Below are 18,806 nucleotides of genomic sequence, written 5' to 3'. Positions count from 1 at the left end.
AGTGCTACCTCCCACTACCAAAACTCTACGATTCTGTCAAATCTGTGATTCTGTGCTACCGCAGAAGACAGTGGAAATAAACAACATTATGTCCTCTTACCTCCTTTTCAGAAAGAGTTGAGATATCACCCTAGACGTGTCTTGCATTTTAATAGATTGTCAAAAGCCATTCACTTACCTGAGGCATCGCTTTGCAGGATCCCATAGAAATAGAGGCTCATTACACACCACAGAAGTCCCATCCTGTCAAGATAAATGCAAAGGTAAGAGAAAGTACGGATTACTCTCAAGTGCTTAAATATATTAGTGCACATGCGTGCCGGCTGTTGACTGGGAACCGTTCTAAGAATTTCACAATATTAAATTTAATTGCCCTAACGAAGCAGTAAGATAGGCTTTAAAAAAATTCCCCATATTACAGATTAGAAAACTGAGACAAGGGTAAGTAATATACCCAAGATCCTTTGCCTGGAAGTGGTAGAGTAATAACGATCATATTCCAGGAGCCTAGCTCTAGAGCTACCTCTTAGTCACTCAACTACAACTGCCTACTTAAAAACTATTCTTTGGATTTTTGGTTCATCAAAGTCGCATTTCTGGAAGATAAGTTTGTTCTTCTTACCCTTCATCACATTCCCTTGGTCTAGTCTCAACTGGAAACATTTTATAATCCAGGCACTCTTCCTTCTTAGTGACCAATAGGAAGTCCAGGAATCCTGAATGCAGGCTTGGCTGGCAGTCCACCACACTGTGAATTAACAGCAAGGGGAAATACACAAGCCTCACGCCCCGCTGTGCCCACTCGCCTCTTCTCACTAGACGAGATGAACGATGAGTCCAGTTCCGTGATCTTTAGCCTGGCTGTTGATAAACCAGCTGAAACAGCCAACTAACAAGAATGGTACCCTTATAGCTGGCTGTGTGATCTTTAATGCAGAAGGCCTGGAGATTTAACAACTCTGTGAAATATTTATTTCCCTACTACTCTATACATATCTGGCCTTTGATAAAACCTCTGTAGGGTTATAAATACTGAAACCCGAACATGACTGAGAAATTTCGTACTCAGCACCCCCACAATCTGTCTTGAACACAACCACCACACAAGGGTGCTTAGAGAGGTCCTGGTAACTTGTCCAGACCGCATTTCTAACAAGTGACAGAGATGGGATTTATATCCGCATCTGGCTAACTAGTAGTCTATTATCCCAAACACATATACTTTCACAACCACAAGGACCCATTATTCTAAAATGTTCAAAGAGTATTTAATAAATAGGGAGACCCATTAGTAGCATTTGTAATAGGACGTTTTTAAGAGCACTAAACTGAAACAAAAGGTATAAACTGGTATTGTCCAAGCAATCCATAGCGTGTGGTCACTTTAAAGGACAACGCAAGTTTCCAACACCGTCATCTCTCTTGACCCCATGTCACCGAAAACCTCCTGTTCATACTGCACTTCTTCTTTAGCATGATTGTACACAATTCACAGGAGAGTTTATTACCTCTTAAACAATCATTTTATTTCAGAAATGAAATGTCTCTTTCTTAACACCACCATTCCCTTCCAATTCTTATACCATTACCTTAGGGAGTTGTTCTCTTGACTATTCATTCATTAATTCAATAAAACTTGCATTCAATGCTTTCTGTTTACAAGTCATTATGAAATAATTGCAAGGGCCTCTGGCAGCAAGATTTAGGGCCCTCTCTAAAGGCACTTCTCCCAGTAGAGGAGATAAACCACATGCAAACCACTTCAGCACCATCAGCCTTGAACAATACACATGCAGAGGCATTATAGGATATGCAGAGATTTATCAGACAGAAGTTCTAGCACCAAACAGAACCTAGCAGAGACTTAAAATGTGTACAAGAAATAACTGCAATACAACCTGAAGTGATAAAAATAGTCAAAGAAGACCTGATAAGTGTTATTGAAGATTAGCAAAAGAAAGAGATCACTCCAGCTAAGGCAATCAAAGAGGACTGAACCCAAGAAAGTAGCTTTTAAATTGAGTAAGAAGTGGTTTGGAAATTTAGAATTGAGGCAGAAGGAAAGGTGTAGGGAAAAGAAAGTAGGTGGAAAATAATGCTCAAAGATAGGGAAGCGTAGAACGTAAATAAGAAATAGTCTATAAATAATTCAGTTTGACTCAAGCACAGGGCATTAGAAAAAGAACCACAGGAGATTTTGCTGGAAAGCAGGGGGTGTTAGGATCAGAATATGGCAAGGCCTTGAACAGTAGGCTAAGGACTTGGGATTTAATTTAAACAGCAAATAGGGAATTGCTGAAAGCTTCTGGTTAGAAGAATGATATGATCACTGAGTTGTGCCTTATGGAGATCTTTCTTCCAGGCACGTATTGGATGGATTGCCACTATATTCTGCCTTGAAATCATTTTGGCTCCTGAGTCTGTCATCACAATAATTGTTATCCTCCCAGTTTTGTGTCATCTTAAATTTGATCAACATGCCACCTATGTCTGCATCCAAGTCATTAATAAAGGTAATTAATAATTCTGTGTAATCCTTGTCAACAGAGAGCGACTAGACATTTAATTACAAATTCAGGGCACAGACATTTCAGCCCCAGTACTCAGCTATGCTAAAGCACTCTAGCCTCCCAAATTGCTTTTGGCTATTAAAAAATAAAAAAAAAAGCCTCACACCTCTAGATTTTCCCAATTTGCCTGTTTATAAGCTGCTGAATTCCTAAGGCAACACTTAGAAGACATTCTAATTAGTGTGATTGAGAGCCTTAATTGATAATTCCATGAGTGACTGGATTATGCTGGAGGCAGCAAGGAGTCGGGTCACCAAGGTAAAGCTAATCTAATGATAACTTGTGTACAAACACAAGTCTAGGATCAATCTTGCAATGTGATGAATTAGAATAAAGCCGACTGAAAACAAAACGTGATTGTGCAGGCTGGTTTTGACAGACTGAAGGTACCAATAATAGTGGCTGGTCTGCAGTCTCTCCCAGAAGACTGGTTCATTTAACATTGCCTTGCATTCAGCCTCAGAATTCTCCTATTGTTACTAGTAATACATTTTGGTTCTTATTTCTTGCAAGGGGAGGGGCGCTAGGTATTTTCAGAGATGGAGAAACTGTCAGAAGAGCAAAAGAATCTGCCTAATAATGCATGGTTTCTCATGGTCTGAATTACAAGCTCGCTTTAGATTATTGTGATGGGGTTTAACAGCCCCGCCCTTGCTTCAAATGACTGGAATCTACATATAATAAATTTCCAGTCAGCCTTCCCTGCATTATCCATTTTATTTACTATATGATCATTGTCACACTTCTCCCCTTAGACATTAGTACTTCTCTCATATTTAATGCCAGTTTCCTAGTATAATGCCTATATCATCTAGCAAGAAGTTTCAAACACATACTTAGTTCTACGTAATCAACATAATGTTAATAATGATTGTTATACACCCAGCACTTTAACATCTTCCCAGTGTCTGCATTCTCTCGGCTTATTAAGGTTCAAGATTTCCTTACTTCTGAGTCAGTCTTAATCACTAGATTCTTTCACTAGGCCAGCAGATAACAGGCTGAAACTAGATTTGTTGCCCCAAGGCTGGTATTATTTCTGAATCATCTTTTGCTCAGCCTGCCTTTGGTACAACAGCATTTCACAAGGCCACCAGACTGTTTTCCCCTATCAGTTTCCTAATTCCATGTCCAGCTCCACAATCAGATCACAGCCACTCTTTGAATCCCACCAGCTTGGTGGGGCTTGACCCTTCAACCTGATGTATATCAACACTGTGTTCCAGGAGCCTGCATTTTGTCCCCTGTAAGGTTTTGCTCCAAGATAGATAAACTTCCTGCAACCATGAAATTGTTACCTGTTTCATTCTTGGCTGACAGATAGCCTTTGCGTTGACCTGCCCACTGAAAATCTGGACATTAACTTGAAGGCACAGACTCGAGATGGTCATCCCATGCAGGGTCAGCCCCGCAGCCAGAGCACTTCCTTGAATCCTGATCCCACCTACATATTTCCTTTCCCTTCTCTAACTCATGGATAAAGTCTGAGCAGGTCTTGCATGTATGCCCACCCAAGATAAAGCAAACAAGCCTTTGAAGGACATAGGAGAAGTTATAAATCATTCCATTTTACAGAAAATGACATAGCACTCATTAATAAATCAGTTATTTTCATTATCAAACTTTTATCTAGTTTATAGTCTTTTGAACCATAAAAGGATATTTGTGTGGAATATTTCAGAATCCAATATTTACTAATAAACAAAAGTTTCAGCAAAATGACATACAAGGCTCTGAATCTGGGTGAAATGAAATAAGTAAACTCGACCTTATCTTTCTCAATGAATGTAGCTAAAAACCTGGACAGATGTATGGGGCAACTTTTTGAGAACCCTAAAAAGTAAACAATAGCACATTCTTTTCAAATATACCCAAGACATTTGCCACGAAAAGTTATGTCATTCAGTATCAATCAACCTTAACAAATTTAAAAGCATTGAAAGTATATTCTCTAACCATAGAATTAAACTAGAAATCAGTTAAGTAAATAAATAACAGGAAAGTCTCCAGACACTTAGAAATTAAGGAATATGCTTCTAAATAATCCAGGGGTCAAAAAGAAAGTCTCAAGGGAAATTAGAAAATATTTTGAACTTAATAAAATTGAAAATCCAACATACCAAAAGGTGTGGGATGCAGTTAAAGCAGTGCTTAGAGGATAGTTTGTTGTACGAAAGGCTTACGATAAAAAAGATGAAAGATCTCAAGAAAATAGTCTAATCTTTCACCTTAAGAACCTACAAAAAGAAAACTAAACTAAGCAAGCAAAATGAAGGAAATAATGAAGAGTAGAGATCAAATTTTAAATCAGAAATACATATATAGATTAAAAATATAATAAAACCAAAATTAGTTCTTTGAAAAGAACACTAAAATTGCTAAACCTCTAGCTAGGAGAACTAACAAGGAAAGAAAAACACGTATCACTAATATCAGGAATAAAATAGGGCACATCACTAACGATCACACAAGCACTAAAATGGTAATAAAGGGATATTAAAAACTCTAGGCACATAAATTCCACAATTTAGGTGGAATGGATCAATATTTCAAAAACCTCAATCTACCAAGGTCCACCCAAACTTAAATGGACAATCTGAATGATCTTATAGTATTAAAAGAAATTGTATTTGCAGTTAGAAATCTCAAAAAAAAATGCAGATGGTTTCACTGGTCAACTCTACCAAATATTTAAATTAATAACATCAGTTCTACATAATTCCTTCCAGAAAAAAGAAGAGGACAAAATAGTTTTCACCTCATTTAATGAGATCAATATTACTCTGATTTCAAATCTACCACAGATAGCACAGGAAAATAAATGTACAGATATCCCACAACCAAACACAGTTTATCCCAGGAATTTAAGGCTAATTTCAGTATTTTTAAAGTCCAAAGAGGAAAAAACAAACAAACAAACAAAAATGATCATATCAATTGACACAGGAAGAGTACTTGACAAAATTCAATATTCACTTGTGACATAAAATCTCAGCAAACTAAAAGTAGAAGGGAACTTTCTCAAAGATCATCTACCAAAAACCTAGAGCTAACACCACATCTAATGTTGAAAGACTGAATGCTTTTCCACTAAGATCATGAGCAAGGCAAGAATATTCATTCTCAGTACTATTCAACATCATTCTAGAAGTCTTACCCAGAGCAATAAGGCTATTCACAGATGACATGATTCTCAACATGGAAAATCCTAAGGAATATATATATATATATATATCTTTAAATAGAGCTAAATAAGTATGGTTAGCAAGGTCACAGTGCATACAGACAACACATAAAAATTAACCATTGCTACTACAGACTAGCAACGAGCAATGGGAAACAATCTTCTTTTTAAAATATTGGTAACAATAACTAGAAGAGGAAATAAAATGCCTAGCTAAAAAGCCTAACCAAACATGTGTAAAATCTGTATGCTAAAATTTATAAAACGTCGATAAAGAAGTCAGAGAACCTAAATAAGTGGAAATATGTGGTTGGCAGGGTAGCCGCCAGTGCTAGCCATGCCCTAATCCCTGGAACCCATGTTCCCTTACTTGGCAAAGGTAATTCACAAGTGTAATTGAGGTGATGGGCCTTAAAATAGGGAGATTATACTGGATTATCCAGATGGACCTCATCTAACCACATGAGTTTGTAAAAGCAGAGAACTTTCTCTGGCTACAGTCAGAGAGATGCAGCAGAAGGATGAGTCAAAGAAATGAGGAGCAATAGGCCTTTGATGCTTAAAGATAAATGGAGCATAGCAACATGTCTGGAATGCAGGTGGCCTGAGAGAATTGAAGACACCAGCAGCTGACAATCAGCCAGGAAACGGGAACCTCAAGCCTACAGCCACAGGGCATGAAATTCTGTCAACAACTTTGGAAGAGGGTTCTTCCCCAGAGCCTTCAGAAAGGAACGGAAACTTGCTGTTATTCTGATCACTTTGATTTTAGTCCTGTAAGGCCCTAAGCAGAGAATTAACTAAACCACATGGTACCTGGACTTCTGAAGATTCACAGAAACTCTGATGTAATAAGTGGATGTTGTTTTCAGCCATTAAGTTTCTGGTTTTCATTACACTGGCAACCGAAAATTATACAATAGACATACCATACTCATGGACTGCAAGGCTCCACATAGAAAAGATATCAATTCTTCCTCCAGATTACTTGACAGATTTAAAGAAATTTCAATCAAAAATCCTAGCAAGTTCTGTTTATAGACATAGACAAGTCAATTCTAAAATTTATATGGAAAGGAAAATGTCTTAAATATTGAAAACCATTTTGAAAAAGAATAAAGTTGAAGGAATCTCACTACAAATAACCCAGTTTTAAAATGTCATAAGTCTTAAAGAGACACTTTACCAAAAAGGATATTCAGAAGGCTAAGTAACACATGAAAGGATACACCTTTCAGAATAACTAAAGTAAGAAATGCTGGCAATACCAAGTGTGGAAGAGAATACAGAACAACTGGAAATGTCCTACTGCTGAGACTGCAAAAGGGTACAGCCTTTCTGGAAAATCATTTGCCAGTTTCTTAGTAAGTTAAACACACCCAACACAGGATCTAGCAATCCCACTTCTAGCTATTTACCCAAGAGAAATGGGAAGTGTTCACACAAAAAGCCTATATGTGAATGTGTATAGCAGTTCCATTATTAACTGCCAAAAACTAGAAACAATTCAAATGTCCTTCAACAGGGAAATCAATAAACAGACCCTGGTATATCCAAAAAAAACCAGACCGCTGGTCAGCGATACACAGCCATGGGCTGTTAGGAACAACTGGGCAAAGGCATTATGCTGAGTGAAGAAAAAGCCAGCCTCAGTGGGTTACCTGCCATCCAAATCCATTTAAATAACATTTCCAAAACGTCAAAACTAATGTGACAGAGAACAGACCAAGGGCTAGAGGTAATATGAGGGTAACCACAAAGGGACAGTACAAGGGAGTCCCCTGGGAGGCAGAACAGTTCTGTGTCGTGATTGGGGCAGGGACTAAATGAGTCTATCCACGAGTTAAAATTCATAGAGTTATATTTCCCCCAAATTCACTCCTATTGTATATTAATTTAAAAATATTTTTAAGTAGCATGGTTTTTCTTTTTACAAAGTTCCACAGATGATTTGTGAACCCCTTTAGACAGTTTAAATAAATGAAATCTGTTTTAACCCAAATTTGGTTTCTATTTTCAAATTTCTCTTTGAAAAGAACACAGTCGCATCGTCAAGTACGGAATGTTCCAAAAAAGTCTAGCTGTAGAGGCACATGGAGAGATCAATGAAACTGTTCCAACTTGCCGCACATCAAGCCGGTGTTGCTAACCTCGATACAACAGCAGAGTCAAAGTTCAGACAACATGTGCACACTTCTCTTAGATATTTCCTTCCCCTTTCTTACTGAAGAGCTTCAAAGTGTTTGGAACTCTGAGAGGACATGTACAACACAATATACCACCTGCCACCTTTGGAAACTTGGAATAGAATGTGAGCAGATTGATTTCCTTTTGTTCTTTAATATTTTGAATAGCAAGATGCTCAGCGGGGTGAGTGGGGTGAGGGAGAACTGGAACTAGGTTTTCAGTGAGAAGAAGGTAAAAGTGCATTGAACTTGGGGCTCTAAGTTTGACTGGATGATCCCGGACAGCTTGAGTGAAGAGGGGAGATATTCACTGACAACACTTAGAGCTATAGCCTGGTCACCATCTTGATGATTAATTTAAAACTGGTGTGATAGGCATTTGTTCAAACTCCTTAATTAGGGCAGGAAGAGTGGCAAGGTACCCCCTCTTCAGTGGGTGGACAATTTGATGACTAGCTGCTCTGTACTTATGGATACTGAGGCTGGAGTCTTGCAGAGGGTGAAAGATACTCATCAGTTTGTTGGGACGCATGCACTTGATAATTCCTGTAGAGTACTCAGCACTGTCCGGGAACATAAACAGCTCTCAGCAAATTCTAATTATCATTTAGTTCTGATTAAATGAGATAATATATGAGAAACACTTCAGAAATTGTGGAGCAGTACACAAATACAATCTACCATTAATATCATTTACAAACAAGAGCTCAGGTTACTTGGTTCAAGTTGACCACTGACCATTGTGCAAAACTTGCCATGCCCTACTTTTCTCACATACTAGGTCCAAGTTTAGTGTTCTGTTCCCAAAATATTTCTGAAAAGATAGTCACAGCTGTAAGTCTGGCCTCTGGAACTTACAGAAAAGCCAAGATTGTTATGATACACTCTACGAAGCAACTTGAACTTGGAGAAATCATGGTCCAGAAGGTTTCCCTTCTCTAATTCTCAAATCCCTCATTTTAAAAATGGAAGTAAAAGCCTCTGGGGCAGTTGTACACGAGCAAATGATGTGACACGTGGAAGTCCCAAATTGCAATGTGCTATGCTAATATAAATTGTCATGACATTGGGTTTTATTGTGAAATAAGATGGGCTTTTATTGTTTTGTTTGTTTAGATTTTAAAGATTTGAAGGGGTGGAGATCTTAGAGTCAAAAAGTTGTCATGTTATAAATTGCTTAATTCAAACCACAGCATGGATGACCTTTGGTAACATCGACAGGGAGGAGCAAGAGTGTGGTTTCTAAGGTCTGGTGATGCTCTATTCGTTACTCAGGTGAGTGTTACCTGATGATGCATTTATAAAAATTCGGCAATTTGTACCTTTAATATTTATGTAATTTAGTGTTAACATGTTTCAGTTCTGTAAAAAACATATGGACAAACTTTTGCTTGATTGAAGTTAAAGGGTGATTTAAAACAACGGGGAGAGGTTAGAGAAAGGTATAGGATAACAATATAACTTTTTAAATCAAGACAGAACCAACACAGAATGTGACAAGGAGGCATCTCAAGGAGCTTTAGGTTGGGGGAAAATATTTATGATGAATATATCTAACATTCCTTCTAATTCACTCAGCAAATATCCGTCAAGCTCCGGACACAGTCCGGAGGGGAAGGAGGGCTGGAAACCACTGCTGTTCTCATGGAGCTTGTGGTCCTGAGACATAAATTCCTCAGTCTGGGGAGCAGGGCTGCAGAAGCACTTCACAGCAGTGAGGGTGTGCAGGAGGGAGCGGCTCACTGGGGAAACGGGATGTTATCTGAAGTTCAAGTAGAGAATTAGGTGAAATTTAAACTGCCACCAACACAAAACAGTCAAATCACCTTACAGACTAAGACTGAGTCACCTCCAGGTTAGGAAATTCATGACTTTTCTCAGCATAGAAAAGCTTCTTAGCCATCTGAGGTTTTCTCCCCTTAAATTTCACGTAACGACATTGCCACTAATAACCTCTCTAATTCAAAGCGATGGTCTGAAGATCACGATCCTGTCTGGGAGGCTCTCTAGAGAAAGACACCATCTACACACTGTCAGAGAGGCCACAAGGAACAAAACCACAGTTTTCATAGATTTCTCCATAAAGACTGCACGCTCTAGCTTCTGAGGACGCCGAATTGAATTTTGTTCAAATCAAGAAGTATTTATTGAGCCCCTATTTCATACACTTTAATAGAAACTGTGCAGTATACAAAAATAAACTCACAGTTCTTATAATCATGGGTCTCAGTTTGGGAGCAAAGTCAGACTTATAAAAACAAAATAAATAGAAAGAAAAGTATAGAAAAAAGAACAAGCGAATGGTCAGGGGCAGTACAATTATATCAAAGCGCATGATGAAAACTATCATATCCCACGGTGAGCATTCTGCCAAAGGACCATGTGACTAGAGGATTTTAAAACACAATGTGTCACATATCTCTTTCTTGAAGACTCCCAATATGCCTTCACGTTTTAAAGGCTCAGGCAGTCTACCAAGCAAATACTGTGGTTGACTTGTTTTAACCCAGCATTAACCAGTTATCTGGCTTAACCCTTTCTGATGCATTGTACCTCTTAGGGTTCCACTGGAAATACTGAAATAAACAGTGAGAGCTCTAATGAGGGAAGGGACAGCCTCCAGTCCTAATTCCCAGATCAATCCTCAATCCATCAGATACTGATGCTTTTCAAAATCACCCAGCTCTACTTGAGACAGAACCAGGGAAAGCAATGAATCCCAGCCTTCCTCCAGCTTCACCTCCCTCTGCAGCCTTGCCTGGTTCTCTCTTAGCTCAGTACTGGCTGGAAGTAAACTATGTTTTCTCCGAAAACGCTAGACGGGTATCTGTACCTTCTTTAGAGTCCAGAGATAATTTTGTCCTGATCTGTTTTAGTTAGGCTTTTTCCTTTCCCTTTTTTAGGCTAGAACTCCAAGTCTGTGTCCACAGTAGAAAGTCTGAAGCTATTACACAACAAACACGTGTAATTATAGGGCAACTGCTGGGGGTAGACAGAACATCTCCCTAGGATACAGTCAACCTCTGTTCTAGTTTGCTGTTGGTCACTTTTTAACTGGGAGCCCTTGGATAATTTACTTAACCCCTGTGAACTCTGGTATCGTTATCAGTAAAATGGAATATCAAATGTTACTTCATGGGCTGCGGTGAGGATCTCATTAGGTATTTATGGAAGAGCTTCATAAATGGTGAAGTGTGATGCAAATATGAAGTGCTGATACTTCTATTTTGCACACATGTTTACATGAGCCCTTGAGTTTTTAGCAAAGCTAAAAGAGCCAAGTCTCTTCCAGGGGTGGGTCTTAAGTGATATTACTGTGGGTTCTGCGACCCTCACCAAGATCCACTGCCCCAAAGTGGATCTGCCTTCAGAAATCAGACTTGAATGGGTCTAAGCCATCCCCGGTCTCACACACCTTCAGTTGTCCTTTCACACAAGCACTTCCCTTTGCTTGTTAGAGGAAAAAGAACAAAGCTTGCTAGAGATCATCCATCAGACTAGAGCTTCACCTGCTCCCGTGTTCAGGGACCTGAAAGTTTCAGTAGCTTCAGCTACTTGAACAGACCCTGAAGTACGCGGGGGTTCCTCATTCCCAATTACACAGAGAGACAGGAGGGCTGAGTCCCGGGTCCTAGCCCCGCCTCTTACATGAATTAGCTGTGTGACTTTGCCAATGCACTTTGCTGTCCTGGTGCCTCAGTTTCCACAACTAGCTTTGCTAAGAAGGGTTAAATGCAAAAGCTAAATCAGAACTTTCACAGAAGCCTTACCATGGACCAGACCGGCACTGTGCCAATCGTGGGATGCCAATCGTGAGGTGCCAATCATGAGAAAGCACAGGGCTTCAGGACAGCCTCTGGCTTCAGGCATTCTGTCTACTGGAGAACACAGTCCAGTAGGCATTCTCCTCATCCCCACCCCCAATCTTGTCCCTGAAACACAAAGGTAACATTCCAAATCTTCCTGGGAACCCACATAAGCCAAAACTAGAAAGCCTTAAAGAAAATATTATCTCTCTGTATCTAAAGTGTTAAAGAAAATCCCCTTCTGAACTAACACTGAGGAGGTCTGTGTGAGTCTGTGTCCCTGTTGAGAAAATTCTATGGCTTCTTTCACTGATTTTTGGACACGGGGATCATCCTGACAGATGGCAATGTGCACCCACCAGTCCCGTAGTCTGGGATGTGACCTCAGTCAACCAGATCACTCTGGATGGAGAGAAGGGGTGGGAGCGGTTCTGGCCACAGTTCTTTACATAAGAATTTGACATTTGGTGACTTTATTGCCAATAAAGTAAGACCACACCATCCCCCTTCATCGGAATGAGAATGAGCTGGAATTTTATAGTGTTATTATCTACTGATTCATAAACCACTGAAGACTCAAGTGACCCTAATTTCAACAAGTATGCCTTATCTTCAGTATACAGTGACTTAGGAAAACAAAACAAAACAAAACACTGCCTCCACAGGGAGGTGTTCAAACCGTGTTTAATATGAGGGATGGGAAGGGACAGACTGGGATTTCAAATTTTGTAGATACTGACAGGCATATGCAGAATAAGATAAACAAGATTATACTGTATAGCACAGGGAAATATATACAAGATCTGGTGGTAGCTCACAGCAAAAAAAAATGTGACAATGAATATATGTATGTTCTTGTATAACTGAAAAATTGTGCTCTACACTGGAATTTGACATAACATTGTAAAATGACTATAACGCAAAAAAAATGTTAAAAGAAAAAGAAGAAAGAAAATTGGGCAGGATGGCAGAACACATACTAAAAAATGTATATATATACATATATATGTGTATACACACACACACACACACACACACACACACATAGACAGAGTACAAGGTGGGTGTTTTGTGGCTGCACCATGTTTTTTAGGGGCATCTTTTCCAATGCAAGGCTAATAAACAGTAACTGAGCACCCACTATGTGGACCCTCTGTGCTAAATGCTAAAGGAGGAGACAGATTTTTAACATGCCCCTGGCATCCAGGAACTCACAACGTAGCAGGGGTCTCCAGCACGCACTTTGTTAATTTAGCCTTGTGGATAAAAGCCTGTTCTTTTAGTTCAATGTTCCAGTCCCTAGCTCTGCCACTTAATACCAATGGAATATCGGTCAAGTTACTTAGTCTGTCTGAGACTTAGTTTTCTCATCTGTAAAAAGGGGAGAGTAACGGTATATAATTCATATGTTTGTTGACAGAGTTATATGAGTGAACATATATAAAATACCTAAAATAATATTTGCTATGATTATTTATTTAACTGTGCAAAACAGTTTAGCTGTGTTTATTCATGTGTTGTTAAGCACACAGTCCAAGGAGCGTGCTCTAAGAAAGGAATTACTTGTGTCTTAATGTGGGGGGATGGGTCGGGCACGGGTATTCCTTGAACTAGATCACCTTACAGCTGGATTCTGAAGACAGGTTAACACTCTGAAATACAGCCATGCACAGAAAGAAAGGCATTTAGAGCAAAAGTCCAATGAAACAAGCCTTACTTTTTACCACTAAGCGTAGAACAGGACGGAAAACTTGTTGAAAAACTCTAATTAGATGAATATTATCTTGCAGTTATGACGTCCCTAGAAGCGCATACCAGGAACAGTGACTCAGAATACAAATTTTACTCTGCACGTCATTTCAAGGGCAGACACTCCTTGGAGCCACGAATCATATCAACGCGTGGTTACCACGTTCTGCTCTACGCAACAGTACTCGTGATTACAGGAGTTAATAGGACATTAGCCAAGCAATGGGGCCACGAAAAGCATGTTTGATTATGCTGACACTGCCAGCTCAAGAATGGAAGCCTTTCTTATTAGCACACAAAAATATTTTTTTGAAAACCCTTTGCCATTCACAAAGATCCCCCCCTACACACACGCACACATACATATTCATTTAAACCTCTGGAGACTGCCTGGAGTTTGCTGTTTAACATCGATCTCATTTTACAGAGGAAGTAGTGATTCTCCAAAGTTCCACAGATGCCTGGTGAAGCCGTGTTTCAACTCAGATACCATGACACCAGATCTCACGATCTTTCCACTACATGTTCCCTCTCTGCTCTTGTCATTACTTTAAAAGTCTGTTAGAGACACGGGGCCACAGAAACACCATTTTGTACTGGAGTCTGAATGTCTACCTTCTCGCTAGCGAACAATCTCAGCATTCATCATGTCCTAAAGAAAATCCCATGTTGCTTCACATCATTGATCTGTGGCTGTCTCCAACAAAAGGACCTGAACGCCTGTCGTGGCCCTGGGAATTTTAAATAAGAAGTCAATGAGAGATGCTGGTAAGTGGTTCTGTAATTGTCTAGGGGTGGATAAAGCCTTGGTGGAATAATAATCGTATCAATATGCTGGCTACGTGAATGATCCTGCAGTGAATTACAACAGGGTACTTCAACTCCAAAGCCGAGGGTGGCACATTTGCATAATTAATCTCGCTCTGCAATAACCCCGCAGGGTCAGCAACACTGGCATTCTGCAGCCGAAATTAATGTCTTATTATTTTAGTCCCCTTTGGTGTTTCTTTGGATTCAGGAAAATAATATCAGATGCAGCAGCTCTGTTGACACAGACAGGGTTTTAAAGGATCGCTAAGTTATTAAGAAAAAAAAAAAAACCTCACATAAATCCTAGGAGATAGACAGAGGATGAATTGGACACTCGGTCCTAATACACCTACTAAATTCAAGGCTCTTGATATACATATTTTTTATTTTATCCTTGGATTAACTTAGACCCTCCAAAGACGACATATTGATCCATATTGTCCAGCTTGGGCTTCTACAAAATGATTTTAAGAAATTGCATTTTGGCATTATGCCCTCATTTTAGAGAAACATTATGTTGTTAATATTAGGTGAAATATTAGGCTAAAAAGTTATCTTTTTCTGCATGACTTCTCAGGGCCTTTAGAATGCTAATGCACACTGTGAAAGCAAATTACTTAAGAATCATTAACAGCGCTCCTCAAACTCAATTGGCTTTAGGAATCTTTGTTTAAAATATCTCCAAGCATTAGAATTCTCCCCACAGTTCATAAATGCTGACTGAAGTTCTTTCAGGGAAAAGACAAAAAGAAAAAGGGTTTCATCTGTATAAGGCGACCCAGCAATAGACCAAGCTTTGAAAAGTTCCTGTCAGCTCTCTCAGGAGGTGTGCTAGAGAAAGCTCTTAGTGAGGTAAGGGGTCATGAATTCTTCACTGGAGGAAAAAAGTGGGAAATTTCAAATCAATTTTCTAATTTGCGAAACCATCCCTGTGGCAAGTTGATGGAGAAACAGGAGCATAATGACTAGCTAAAGTGAGACCCAGGACGTGCTGGTGGACGTAGGTACAGTAATGCTACGCTCGGCCAGTATAGCTAATTGGAGTTGATAATGACTTCACGTCTTCCGGCATTTCTGATGCTTAACGACTGTTGCTGAATCAGAACATAGGACACCACAGAGGAGTCAGAAAACAGAGGGGAGCTCTTATCTCTCCAATTATAAAAGGAGTCAGCATACATGAGGAGACCTGGCAAATAACCCTTTCACCTCTATGACCTGAGTATATGCTAGAGGAATTAAAGTGCTATTATTTTTAATTGGTCTGCCCTACTCTGAAAAAGAGAAAGATGAGAAAATGTGTATTCATTAGGCTGACCTAAAAACCGGTGAGTGCCTTTTTGCATATAAATATTCTTTCTATCCACTGACACTTGAAAAGCAGACTGAAATCTTGCTCTCCAAAGCCAAATGAAGAGATGCTTAGCACATCACAAACAAGAAGGCTGCAAAAGCCTTTGGTAAGTTTTGGGTGCCATGAGGACACCTGTAAAGGCTGACTAATGACCAGGACCAAATCAATTTTCCCACACAGCCCATCTTAATTCTATTTCCCTGCTGTCCTTCCTACGACATTCTGGCTCCTCCAGGATCAGGCGGTACAATCCTCTGGACAATGCTTTTCCACATCACTCTTCATATAAGCTGGGCTGCGGCCACAGGTACACGCACAGATGGTGCTATAAATCACCACCACACCTCCCTTCCCTTTTAATCATCCCTTCTGCCTGAGATGCCCTGCATCCCCTCTTCACATGTACAAACACTGCCCTTCTTTCAAGATCTATTTCCAAAAACATTTCCTTCATGAAACCTCCCTGCTTCCTTTAGGCAGATGTAATTTATTCCTTCTCCCTACAACTTTGCCTTCTAGTTGCAGTAATGTGGTCCTTTACCCTGCACTACAGTTAAGTGTGTATGCCGTCTCTCTTGAGACCCTTGAGAACAGAGGTCTACCTCTGATGAACGTCTATCTCTCAGGGCCTCACACGGAGCCTGGCGCACGGAAGTGCTCCATACCGTGGGCTGAAGGAGTGTGGTCTTCTGCACGGAGTGATCCTACAGGCTGTTTCTCAATCCAGGAAAACACGATAATGCTTTCATTTGTTTTCCACACCTCTGGCCTCTCAACATTCATTTCTGTCTCCAGACTCTCTTTAAGGAGCTGTCTCCTCACTAAAATCTGTCAGATGATTTCCAAGAATACCCTGGGATTGTCAACGGCCTCATCAGTGTAAGACTCGGTTACGCCTTATAACACACACATTTGTGTGTATCCTGTGTGTGATGACAGTGAGAGAGACCCTCACTCCTGTCCACGTATCCACATGGGGGAGCTTCTGGGACTAACCCCAGAATAATGTTTCATTTGGATTCATAGTGTCTGACTCAACATTACTGCAGCTCATTAGTTTTTGGCTAAGGTGAAACCCCCTGAGTGCGCTGGTGCTGAGCAAGAAAACTCCCCTTTTCCTAACTGCATATGTTCCAGTGGATGACTGGATTTCTGCCTGCCACTGCTAGCACCTCAAATGCTCTAAGGCAGCATCTAGGCTTAGAAAGGAAGAGCTGATGGGAAGATGTAGCAGACTTTCCTTTGACCACTTCATATCACTCCCCAAACCCTGCACTCTGGAACTTTTCACCTGAAGCACGATTTGGGTCAAGAGAGAGGAGTGTGGTCAGGAACCAGAAGAAAGCAGGAAGTGAAGAGGTTATAAGCCAAGCCAGGAGTACATGTGGAGAGAAGCGACTCCTAGGATATTTGACTCTGAGAACACTATCCGTTCACTCATTCAACAAATATTTTCCAAATCCTTACTGCATACGAGGTGCCTTACTCAACTGCAATAATTCATGCTCTGAAAGTATACACAGTGCACTTTCCATGTCTTTCTTACTTTATTTGATATTCACAACCCTTATTCAGAAAGGAACAGAATTTTTTTGTTTTACAGATGAAGAAATTAGGTGCAAAAAAGTGAAGTGTCTTACTCAAGATATCACAGCAATCAAATAGCGGTGCTTGGTTTTAAATAAGATGCTCTGGTTGCAGCAGTGTCTATTTCAACTCTTTTACATCAACCCCCTCCCCTACCCAACGCCCATGGCAGGAGATAAACTAAACATATGAAGGATGTGTTCAATATTTAGTTTGCTGCGTTTCACAAAATAACCCAAAAGATCATTCAAAAGGACAGAGATACGCTGGAGCAAGGGTCGTGGAAAATGTTGATCTACGTTAGTAAAATCCCTGAATTATAAGCAAAAAATATGTTCACTGGGAAAGCGGTTTTTATCGCTTTGAAAGTAATGGAGTGGCACAAATGAGACTTCTCTGGGAACTGCACAGATTTAGATTATTTGTAATTAGTGTAGCATCACTTGTATAAATGAGGGCATCGCATTCAAAGGTTTTAAAGTTGTTCATCCCAGTCGGTTTCCCAAGGAAACACCTTTGTGTTTCCAATCCTGGGCAAACAGAACTCCACTTATCGCCTATAGGCAGGATATTGAAATTTCACGGGTAGTTTTTAGTAGGTAGGTTAAAATGCTAATGATGGTGGTTGCCAGGGGCTGGGAGAGGAAGGAATAGGGAGTCAGTGTTTAAAGGGTACAATTTCTGTTGAGGAAGATTAAACAGTTCAGGAGAGGGATGATGGTGATGGCTGCACAACAAAGTGAATGTACTTAATGCCACAGAACTCTACACTTTCAAAATGGTTAAAATGGTAAATTTGATGTCTATTTTACCATAATAGGAAATAAAAATGTTTTAAATGCTAATGGACTTTCAAATCAGATTCCATTATGAAGGTATATAACTTATTAAGCAAGGTTAAAGACAAACCTCAGCTGAATCTCTAGTTGATCACGAACTCAGAAAAAAATAACACTTTCGTTCTAAACTGAATTAGCTTAACATACTAAAATATGTCGTAGCCTCTATTCAAGAACAAATACAAATTAAAAATAAGAGGCTTTATTTCTCTTTTTTGAACAGAAGGGAGGAGAATGAATTCCTTCTCTCTCCTTTTTTTTTTTTTTTTTTTTTGGTCAGAGCATTACTTTAGGAAACCAGTAATTGTTACTAGGAAGTTCTTTCTCAAAGGCCTGGGGAGGCAAACATCAAGAAAGGGAGGGGTGTTAACCTCCATTTGTCATGAGAGAGCAGAAGCATCAGTGAAACCTTGTTCAGTCGTAAAACCACTCCACATCAGACCCAGCAATCCCTCTTCTGGGTATTGATCCAAAAAAAAAAAAAAAATTGAGATACATTTGAAATCAAGATACCTTAAGTCCCCTTATTCACAATAGCCAAGATGTGGAAAAAAACTAAATGTCCATCTACAGATGAATGGATAAAGAAAATGTTGTAGAAACATACAATGTAATCCCATTCAGCTTTAAAAAGGAAGGCAGTTCTGCAAAAGGTGACAACGTGGGTGAACTTGGAGGATATTGTGCTAAGTGAAAGAATCTGGTCATAGAAAGACAAATA

At 39.7% G+C, this 18,806-nt stretch overlaps 1 protein-coding gene across 3 annotated transcripts in view; it reads right to left on the bottom strand.

Moving 5' to 3' along the window:
* Window positions 1-18,806, bottom strand: part of IL1RAP (interleukin 1 receptor accessory protein) — a 128,351-nt gene that overhangs the window by 85,629 nt on the left and 23,916 nt on the right. For all 3 annotated transcript variants that reach the window (XR_012073417.1, XM_015236602.3, XM_072962769.1), the window contains exon 2: window positions 179-243. Coding sequence is in view for 2 of the 3 variants with exons in the window: in XM_015236602.3 (XP_015092088.1) it covers window positions 179-242 (64 nt within the window). In the remaining variant the exon portion in view is untranslated. The remainder of the gene's footprint in view (window positions 1-178; window positions 244-18,806) is intronic.

Source organism: Vicugna pacos, chromosome 1 (genome assembly GCF_048564905.1).
Source record: "Vicugna pacos chromosome 1, VicPac4, whole genome shotgun sequence".
NCBI classification, from domain to species: Eukaryota; Metazoa; Chordata; class Mammalia; order Artiodactyla; family Camelidae; genus Vicugna; species Vicugna pacos.
The sequence above is the reverse complement of the archived record's forward strand: the minus strand, read 5'-3'. Positions and strand labels throughout refer to the sequence as shown.